The following is an 11,077-nucleotide window of genomic DNA, read 5'->3' on the forward strand; positions in this document are numbered from 1 at the left end:
TTGTATTCATTTGATCTCCTTTTGTTGTCGAATTGCTCTGGCTAGGACTTCAAGTACTATATTGAATATGTAGGGAGAGATTGGGCAGCCTTGTTTAGTCCCTGATTTTAGTAGGATTGCTTCAAGTTTCTCTCCATTTAGTTTGATGTTGGCTCCTGGTTTGCTGTATATTGCCTTTATTATATTTAGGTATGGGCCTAGAATTCCTGATCCTTTCAAGACTTTTTTCATGAAGGGTTGTTGGATTTTGTCAAATGCTTTCTCAGCATCTAATGAGATGATCATGTTTTTTTGTTTTGTTTGGTTTGGTTTGGTTTTGTTTTCCTTTGAGTTTGTTTATAGGGTGGATTACGTTGATGGATTTCCATATATTAAACCATCCCTGCATACCTGGGATGAAGCATACTTGATCATGATGGATGATTGTTTTGATGTGTTCTTGGATTTGGTTTTCGAGAATTTTATTGAGTATTTTTGCATCAATATTCATAAGTGAACTTGGTCTGAAGTTCTCTTTCTTTGTTGGATCTTTGTGTGGTTTAGGTATCAGAGTAATTGTGGCTTCATAGAATGAATTGGGTTTAGTTCCTTCTCTTTCTATTTTGTGGAATAGTTTGAGCAGTATTGGAATTAGGTCCTCTTTGAAGGTCTGATAGAACTCTGCACTAAACCAGTCCGGTCCTGGCCTTTTTTTGGTTGAGAGACTATTAATGACTGTTTCTATTTCTTTAGAGGATATGGGACTGTTTAGATCTTTAATCTGATCTTCATTTAATTTTGGTATTTGGTATCTTTCTAGAAAATTGTCCATTTCATCCAGGTTTTCCAATTGTTTGAGTATAGGCTTTTTTAGTAGGATCTGGTGATATTTTTGGATTTCCTCAGATTCTGTTGTTATGTCTCCCTTTTCATTTCTGATTTTGTTAATTAGAATACTGTCCCTGTGCCCTCTAGTTAGTCTGGCTAAGGGTTTGTCTATCTTGTTGATTTTCTCAAAGAACCAGCTCCTGGTTTGGCTGATTCTTTGAATAGTTCTTTTTGTTTCCACTTGGTTGATTTCAGCCCTTAGTTTGATTATTTCCTGCTGTCTTCTCCTCTTGGGTGACTTTGCTTCCTTTTGTTCTAGAGCTTTCAGGTGAGCTGTCAGGCTGCTCCTTTATGCTTTCTCCAGTTTCGTTTTGGAGGNACTCAGAGCTATGAGTTTTCCTCTTAGGACTACTTTCATTGTGTCCCATAAGTTTGAATATGTTGTGGTTCCATTTTCATTAAACTCTAAAAAGTCTTTAATTTCTTTATTTCTTCCTTGACCAAGGTATCATTGAGTAGAGTGTTGTTCAGCTTCCATGTGTATGTGTGCTTTCTATTACTTATGTTGTTATTGAAGATAAGCCTTAGTCCATGGTGATCTGATAGGAAGCATGGGGTAATTTCAGTATTTTTGTATCTGTTGAGGCCTGTTTTGTGACCAATTATATGGTCAATTTTGGAGAAGGTACCATGAGGTGCTGAGAAAAAGGTATATCCTTTTGTTTTAGGATAAAATGTTCTATACGTATTAGTTAAATCCATTTGTTTCATAACTTCTGCTAGTTTCATTGTGTCTCTGTTTAGTTTCTGTTTCCAGGATCTGTCCATTGATGAGAGTAGGGTGTTGAANTCTCCCACTATTATTGTGTGNGGTGCAATGTGTGTTTTTAGCTTTACTAAAGTTTCTTTAATGAATGTGGATGCCCTTGCATTTGGAGCATAGATGATCAGAATTGAGAGTTCATCTTGGTAAATTTTACCTTTGATGAGTATGAAATGTCCTTCCTTATCTTTTTTATTAACTTTAGGTTGAAAGTCAATTTTATTCAATATTAGAATGGCTACTCCAGCTTGTTTCTTGGGACCATTTGCTTGGAAAATTGTTTTCCACCCTTTTACTCTGAGATAGTGTCTGTTTTTGTCACTGAAGTGGGTTTCTTGTATGTAGCAAAATGTTGGGTCCTGTTTACATAACCAGTCTATCTTTTTATTGGGGAATTGAGTCCATTGATATTAAGAGATATTAAGGAAAAGTTGTTGCTTCCTGTTATTTTTGTTGTTAGAGTTGGGATTCTGTTCTTGCAGCTATCTTCTTTTAGGTTTATTGAAAGATTACTTTCTTGCTTTTTAGAGCTTAACTTCCCTCTTTGTGTTGGTGTTTTCCCTTTATTATCCTTCGAAGGGCTGGATTTGTGGAGAGATATTGTATAAATTTGGTTTTGTCATGGAATACTTTGGTTTCTCCGTCTATGGTGAGTGAGAGTTTTGCTGGGTATAGTAGCCTGGGATGGCATTTGTGTTCTCTTAGGGTCTGTATGACATCTGTCCAGGATCTTCTGACTTTTATAGTCTCTGGTGAGAAGTCTGGTGTAATTCTAATATGTCTGCCTTTATATGTTACTTGACCTTTTCCCCTTACTGCTTTTAATATTCTGTCTTTATTTAGTGCATTTGTTGTTCTAATTATTTTTTTTTTTTTTTTTATCTTGTTGTTCTAATTATTATGTGTCAGGAGGAATTTCTTTTCTGGTCCAACCTGTTTGGAATTCTCTAGGCTTCTTGTATGTTCATGGACTTCTGTTTCTTTAGGGTAGGGGAGTTTTCTTCTATAATTTTTTTTGAAGATATTTACTGGCCCTTTAATTTAGAAATTCTTCCTTCTTGTCTATACCTGTTATCCTTAGGTTTGATCTTCTCATTGTGTCCTGGATTTCCTAGATGTTTTGGGTTAGGAACTTTTTGCATTTCTCATTTTCTTTGACTGTTGTGTCAATGTTTTCTATGGAATCTTCTGCACCTGAGATTTTCTCTTCCATCTCTTGTATTCTGTTTGTTATGCTTGCATCAATGGCTCCTGACTTCTTTTCTAGGTTTTCTATTTCCAGAGTTGTCTCCCTTTGTGATTTCTTTATTGTTTCTACTTCCATTTTTAAATCCTGGATGGTTTTGTTCAATTCTTTCACCTGTTTGGATGTGTTCTCCTGTATTTCTTTAAGGGGGTTATTTATGTCCTTCTTAATGTCCTCTATCATCATCATGAGAAGTGACTTTAGATCCATATCTTGCTTTTCTGGTGTGATGGTATATCCAGGACTTAACTATGGTGGGAAAGTTTGGTTCTGATGATGCCAAGTAACCTTGGTTTCTGTTGTTTCTGTTCTTACACTTGGCTCACGCCATCTGATTATCTCAAGTGCTTACTGCCCTCAGTATATCTGACTGGAGCCTGTCCTTCCTATAATTCTGGCTGAGTCAGAACTCCTCAGAGTCCAGCTTTCTCTGGGATCCTATGATTCTGGGATCCTATGATACTGAGATTCTGGGTGTGTCAGAGGTCTTAGCAGTCAGGCTTCCTCTGAGACCCTGAGATCCTGGTGTGACCAAGCTCCTGCGATCCTGGGATCCTAAGATCCTGTGCATGTTAGAACGCCTGGAAGTGGTATATCCTTTGGGGACCATGGGGCTGTCCGCTGAGTTCTAAACCAAGGTAGACCAGTGCCATACTGAAGGAACCTGAGCCACTAATTGGGCGGGGTTCCTGTGCTTGTGCTCCAGCTGTCCCCAGGCACCCCCAGTTCTGTTGGAATAGATGTTGTGTTCCACTCACCAGTGATCCTAAGATCCTGGGCGTGCTAGGGCTCCTGCGGGGTGGAAAGTCCTCTGGAGACTGTGGGACTGCCCTCCGAGTTTGGGCCCAAGGTGTCCCAGTGCTGGCGCCAATTAGAAGGAACCCTGTCCTGTAGTTCTTACCTTACTGTGCACCTGTCATACCATCTGCATTTGGATTCATTTTTTTTTTTTCTGTTTGGAATTAAGAAGTCTCATCTTAATTTCTATGACCTTTTACTTGTTTGAAATGCTCTTCTTAACACTTCTCAATATAGTTTCTTCTGTGAATTCACTTAGCATGTTTCACAGTATTTCCAAATAGGGATGACTTGACATCGCCATTTATTAACTGATTCTTACCTCAGCCTATCAGACATTTTTGCAGCCCTCCCTGCATTTTCTCACCTATAAATAAACTTGCACTTCAGTTAGGCTCAGAACAGTGTACCCAAGCAAAAATGGGAGCTGGACTGAGCACGATAGGTTGCTTTGTGTAGGCCATTGTGTTCATCTTATTTTCTAGTAAAATACCATTGAGGAAAGAGTGGCTGTTGATCCAAATTAAATTGTGGATGAGTACATATTAAGAATAAGCCGTTTCTCGCCAGAAGTGGTGTTATACCCCAGTAATCCCTGCACACTCAGGAGGCAGAGGCAGGCTGGTCTTTGAGTTCAAGGCTACCCTGGTCTACAGAGTAGGATAAGAGAAATCCTGTTTCAAAACAAAACAAAAAACTCAAAAGGGAGGAAGAAAAAGGGAAGAGGAGAAGCCAAATTTTGTGGAGTTTTGTATGAATGATTTTGCTTAGTGTGTTTATATTTCCATTATTAAATTGTAAATTCTGTTAGGCCATCTGTCTGTCTGTTTGTTTTATTTTAATTCCCAAGCACTTAGAATAGAACCAAATTAATTAAGTTCAATGAAAATACAATGAATTGAAATTGAATTGTCCTTTTATACTTCCTCCAGACACAAAAGTGGTTTTCTGATCATCAGTAGGCAGTGGTTAAAGAAAATCTCTTCTGCAACTCCTGAAAATATTAACTTAATTCCTTTTCTACAGGGAAGTGTATCATACGAAGCGAATGCAACATGTGATATGTGTGAAATGGACTTCTGACAGCAAGTACATCATGTGTGGGTCTGATGAAATGAACATCCGACTGTGGAAAGCTAATGCGTCTGAAAAACTGGGTGTGGTAAGGCCCGATTTTCTTTCATTGCTACAAATTCAGGTTGCGATTTTATTGACTATCATTCATTGTTAAGAACTTTTTGAAGTACTTATTCGGGTAACACCATTGTGATGGGAAGTTAGCAACAAATCAAGGGCTCGATCATACTTTTTTTCCTATCAAAGACACCTTCAAGGCTGGGGAGCTGGCTTATTTGTTAGAGTGCTTGGGAAACAAGACCCCAGCCCTCCCTTTCCTTCCCTTCTCTCTTCTCTCTTCTCTTTCCTTGTTTTTTAAAAAAGCCAGACTTGGCAGCAGGCCAGCACTCTGTCATAAAGAAGACAGGAGTGTCCCTCGGGCTCACTAGCTAGTGTGACTGGCCAACTAGTTGAATTGAACACCTGTCTCCAGAAATAAGGTGGGGAGCAATGGAAGAAGATCCCGTGTCGATCTTAGCCTTCACAGACACCTACTGTACCTGTGCACATACAGAAATGCACTTGCAAAAGGGTTTACCAATTTACATTGACACTACTGGGACTCCATCATTCTTTGTTTTCTTTGGTTGGACGTAGATGATGTAGAGAGTAGAAATGTAAGATGTGAATGAACTGTTAAAGCAGTAGTTATTGCAACATGTCAAAGGTTGCAAGTTCTAAGAGATCGTCTGATGGCAAAGACCTGAAAACCCAAATTTAAAATAGATTCTATGAAACTGCAGCTACATCTGGGCTGTAAGATAATGTTTGACTTGTGGTTTTTGTCATTGTTGATATTTTCTAAATGTTCACTTTCCTGTGTGGACTGTGTAATCTGTTTATGTGAGAAACAAGTACTAAGAAAGGGATGTTGGGTTTGAAATGATTTCTGCTTAGCCCTGGCAGGAAAGTCAAGCAGCAGTAAGCAATAATCAAAGGTAATTCTACTTTAAGTTCAGTTGTCACTAGTGTTCGCTGTGTCTCAGACCCCATTCATAACAGAATGCTCTAGTGTGTTTCTTTTATTCTTAGCATTGTTAAACAAAACTTACTTATGGGGTTACATGCTTTTTTTATTTTCATGTAGTTAGATTTTTACCAAAATCTAAATTGACTGACTGCTCTGGATGCCTTTTCTGTACCCTGTGCCTAGTGTGCTCAGCCTCTGAGGGCTGCAGAGCCTGGCCCTGCAGCTCATACTGACACGCTTACTTGATTTTGTTTATGCGTAGTAAAAGTTGAACTTTGGGGACAAGGGGAAAGAGGTGCTTCCTAGATTTTTACGCTCAAGACAACTATAAAAATTTGAGATAACAAAATGCATTTTGTTTTTAGCTTACATCACGAGAAAAAGCAGCAAATGATTATAACCAGAAGTTAAAGGAAAAATTTCAATACCATCCACATGTAAAACGGATTGCTCGCCACCGACATCTCCCGAAATCTATCTACAGCCAGATTCAGGAGCAGCGCGTGATGAAGGAAGCTCGTCGCCGAAAGTATGTGTTGAGACAGTTGACTCTTCCCTCAGTGCTCTCAGCTGTCTTCCCTCTCATCTCTGTCATCGCCATCATCAAGCAGAAACTTTCTCATAAAGGAGTGGCCTATACACATGCGTGAATGGCTTTTCTGGGCTTTCCTCACTTTTCCCAAAGAGAGGGAGACATAATCTCATAAGATTATGAAAGCTTCATTATTTATTTTTGAGGACATTTGTTTAAAGTACAAATGAAATGAATGAATAATCAAACAAAACAATTTCTCAGTTGGAGAGACAGAACCACTGTAGAGGAAGTACCTGGAGCACAAGCCTCTGGGTTCAGTCCAGCGTGGATGAGGGAAGGACTCCGGTTTTAAAATGCACTTGTGCTTGTTTGGGCAGCAGATATAGTAAATTTGGAACAGTGCAGGCATAGCCCCTGTGAAACAAATTCATGAAATGTTCCACTTTAAAAAATGACTCCCCCCTTCTCATGTGCTTGTGTGTGTGTAAGTGAATATGCACGTGTATGTGAGTACATGTGCAGGCCGGAGGCCGAGGGCAGGTGTTCTGCTGTATCGCCTTCCATCTTGCTGTTTGGAAACAGCCTCTCACTGAGCCTGGAAATCACCGACTTGCTAGACTAGCTGGTCGTAAACTTTGGAGATCCTCCTGTCTCCGTCTCCCCAGAGCTAAAGCTACCGACACATAATGCTAAACAATCAGTGTAGCTAGGCAGTGGTGCTCATGCCTTTAATTCCAGCACTTGGCAGGAAGAGACAAGCAGATCTCTGAGTTTGAGACCAGCCTGGTCAGCAGAGTGAGTTCCAGGACAGCCAGAGATACACAGAGAAACCCTGTCTTAAAAAACAAAAACAAGGGGTTGAGGATTTAGCTCAGTGGTAGAGCGCTTGCCTAGCAAGCACAAGGCCCTGGGTTCAGTCTTCAGCTCTGAGGAAAAAACAAACAACAACAACAACAAAAAAAACAACAACAAAAAACCAAAGCAAATCAGTTGTCATATAGCTATTATTATAACATACTGTGTATTTTCTAAATGAATTCAAAGAAACTAGGCATAGTAGCCCATACCTATAATCCCAGTACTCTGTACCATGAGTTCAAAGCCAGTCTGGACTGCAAAGAATTTTTAAAACTCATATTTAACAATCAAAAAATTCTAATTTTGTTTGAGATCTAATGTCTTCTTTTGTTTCTTGAGGTAAGGGACTCACTGTGATTCCTAAGCTAGCTTTGAATTCCTGGGCTCAAGTGATCCTTTTTCCTCAACCTCTGAGAGCTACATTTAGAATCCAAAGCAGGGCTTTGCCCAGCTCCCACCCTTCCTCCTGTAGAATGCCTTCTCGGGAGCCCATGATTAATGCAGTGTGGAAGTTTTTAGAGCTTTTGGGTTTTGTTATGAATTACTGTTGTTATGCTCTTTGGGTACATGTTGGAATTTAATCATATCTATGTCTCTTAATAAACTGTGGTTTTTTTTTTTTTTTTTTTTTTTTTTTTTTAAAATTTTTTTTTTTTTTTTTTTTTTTTTTTTTTTTTTAAAGATTTATTTATTTATTATATGTAAGTACACTGTAGCTGTCTTCAGACACTCCAGAGGGAGTCAGATCTTGTTATGGATGGTTGTGAGCCACCATGTGGTTGCTGGGATTTGAACTCCGGACCTTTGGAAGAGCAGTCGGGTGCTCTTACCCACTGAGCCATCTCACCAGCCCCCAAACTGGTATTTTTAAACTCAGTAAAGGATGCTGGGTTTTAGGTGTTTGTTTGTTTGGTTGGTTGGTTTTTGGTTTTTCTTGAGACAGTCTCCAGTTTGGTAGTGTGGACCAGACTGGCCTCTGACTCAGAGATTATCCTGTCTCTGACTCCTGAGTACTGGGATTAAAGACTCAAAAGCATACAGCACTAAGGTGTATTCCCAGGTGATCTCCCATCAGCCAGTCTTGACCCTGCTTAGCTTCTAAGATCAGACAAGATCAGGTGCATTCAGGGTGGTATGGCCTTAGACACTGATCATTAATATGAAACAATTAAATAACAAAAGTTGAATGTAACTTTTTACCTTATTGTTATTGGAAAATTCTTTTTTTAAGTTTAGTTCTAGTGAAAGAAAATGCTTTATGATTTAATTTCTTTTGGCTGAGGTAGTTTAATTTCTTTTGACTGAGATAATTTCTTATGTATTTATTCATATTTTATATATTTTGTTTATTTTTAGGGAAATGAATCGTCGCAAACATAGCAAGCCTGGATCTGTGCCAATTGTGTCAGAGAGGAAGAAACACGTAGTGGCGGTTGTGAAATAATGTTTTCTCTTCCTACCAAGTTTGATATATAATTATTTGCTACTTTTGATTTGGGAACTCTGTAAATAAAAGTCCTGGCTCTGGTTTAATAGTAAACACTGTAGTTGTGTGTTTTTCTTTCTTTTGCCCTGCCTGCTTCAGCTTCTCTGCTTTTCTTACTACTTACACTGATCTTACAGCTGGCTGTACAGTAGCAAAATCACCTGTCAGTTCGTTTGTTATGTAACAAATGAAACCTTGGTATGTTTGCCTGGTGCCTTGTCAGAGCATTTGATGCTACTGCCATGCAGAGAAGTGCCACCTGCTGAGTCACTGGCCCTACCTCCTGCTACAACCTGGTTTCCATAGTGATATTTCGGTGTCCCTCACATCACAGAGCCTGACTAGTCAGAGACACGAGCGATTTCCTGTAATTCAAGCCTAGGCTAATCTAGACACAGCATGATTCTGACCATTTTTGAAATGTCAATTTTGGCATTCATGGTCTCTTGTAAAAAAATGTACACATAGGGTTTCTCAAGTGACATTGTCAGAGTAGATCTTGAAAGGAGTAAGGATGGTGGCAATGAGAAATTGCTGAAGAGAGAAGAGCAGAAGTAGAAAAGACAAAGTTGCCCGTGGATATCAAATGCCTTCTTATTAAGACTTGCCACGTGGTCAGTGTGACCCTTCCCTTTGATGGAAACAGACTGGGTAATGATCTGTCATGGGTATAAACAATAAGGTAATCAGGATGTCTTTGGAGAGTAGCTCGGGCCTTTGAGTAGTTAATTCCGAGTTAAAAGTACTAAAGTGTTTGATGGCGGGGACTTTGAAGCATGGTGAATCCATCTTTGCCAGTGTTTAGGTATTGTGAGTGATAGCTTGTTTACTGAATGAGTATTTTCTGATTTCATCAACCTGTGTTGAGTCCTAGCAAGCAGGTGCTCACACATGTGTACATGCCCTTGTGTCCCCTCACCCCTCTGTGTGTCTGTCTTGTCTGTATAATTTTTAAGCTAAGGGCAGTACCAGCTTTATGCTTAGTTTTCTTCATGAGCACTTATGGCAGTGTCTGGAATGAACTTGTTCTTTTGCTTCAAGCCTCAGGGTCATCTCTTGCATTCTCTGTTTGAATAGCATACCTACCACCTACAGAGAGTCTCTTGTAACAATAATATCTGTTGACCTGCTGGTTTCTAAACAGTGTGTCTTCTATGCACTTACTTGAAATTAATTTATGTCGAATTCCTGTAAGAACCCCCAAAGGGAGTTCTTCCTAACAGTTCATATAGTCTGTACTCAGTCTACATAATCTGAAGGGGTCAATCTCAAAGAAAATAAGTAACTGCAGAGCATTATGATATCTTAGAAAGATAATACAGCAGCAGAAAAGAAAGGCCTACCTGCTGGGAAAGGAAGAAGCAGGCCCTCCAGAGGCAAGCAGTGGGTTGGTTTTGGGTTTTTTGTTGTTGTTTTGTTTGCTTGTTTTTTCTATTCACTTTACATTTTGATTGCAGCCCCCTCTCCCAGTCCACCCCTCACACAGTCCCTCCCCTTCTCAGAGAAGGGGGACCACCTACCCCATACCAGCCCACCCTGGCACATCAGGTCACTGCAGGACTGAGCACATCCTCTCCCACTGAGACCAGACAAGGCAGCCCAGTTAGGGGAACAGGATTCACAGGCAGGCAGCGGAATCAAGGACAGCCCCCTGCTCCAGTTGTTGGGAGATGGGTATGAAGACCAAGCTGCACATCTGCTACATTTGTGCAGAGGGTCTAGGTCCAGCCCATGGATGCTCTTTTGCTGGTGATCCAGCCCCTGGGAGACCACAAGGGTCCAGGTTAGTTGGCTCTGTTGGTCTTCCCTTGATACTTTTATTACTACATTTTCTTTTAATTTAATCAATCTATTTTATTTACTCACTTTGCATCCCTCTCACCACCTCCCTCCTGGTCACCCCTCCCACAATCCTTCCTCCACTCCCCATCCCCGGGAAGAGTAGTGTATCAAATGCTTGCTGATTCTGGCCTTGCAGGGATGCTTAGAAGTGAAGAAAGGATGTTTTCAAAGTAAATTCAAGATCTCTCCAGTGTGTTAATTAAAAACTTGCTCATTAGAAAAGAAGGAAGGAAATGTCTTCCAGCAATGCCAAGTTATTAGAAACTTTCTGTTCCAGGTCAATATATAAAGTTTGGGTTAATATTCTTTCTCCGGAGAGATAAGGGATATGAGAGATTAATGGATCACAAAGCTTAACACGAGGAGCCTTAGAGCAGAGGGTAGAAAAAGCATAGGTAAGGGTGGTCAAAAGAGGAGACAGTGAGCCAAGGCTAATGTCTACACCACCTCACGCTTTGCAAAGACCAGAGAAGCCTAGTCATAAAAACAGGAGGGAGGCAGAGGTCTCTGGGTCTTTATCCCATAATACACCCCACCACCAAAGGAAAAAATCCATTTTAGGGCCAGCTTTCAAAGTAAGCCTAGATAGGCTGGAG

At 40.0% G+C, this 11,077-nt stretch overlaps 1 protein-coding gene across 1 annotated transcript in view; it reads left to right on the forward strand.

The window, feature by feature from the left end:
* Positions 1-8,693, forward strand: part of Dcaf13 (DDB1 and CUL4 associated factor 13) — a 36,271-nt gene extending 27,578 nt beyond the window's left edge. Inside the window, exons 9-11 of the mRNA XM_021216777.1 lie at positions 4,701-4,836; positions 6,126-6,289; positions 8,510-8,693. Of these exons, the coding sequence (XP_021072436.1) occupies positions 4,701-4,836; positions 6,126-6,289; positions 8,510-8,597 (388 nt within the window). The 3' untranslated portion in view covers positions 8,598-8,693. The remainder of the gene's footprint in view (positions 1-4,700; positions 4,837-6,125; positions 6,290-8,509) is intronic.
* Positions 8,694-11,077: the final 2,384 nt, after the last annotated feature.

The sequence above is a fragment of the Mus pahari genome, chromosome 17 (assembly GCF_900095145.1).
Source record: "Mus pahari chromosome 17, PAHARI_EIJ_v1.1, whole genome shotgun sequence".
Lineage (NCBI taxonomy): Eukaryota > Metazoa > Chordata > Mammalia > Rodentia > Muridae > Mus > Mus pahari.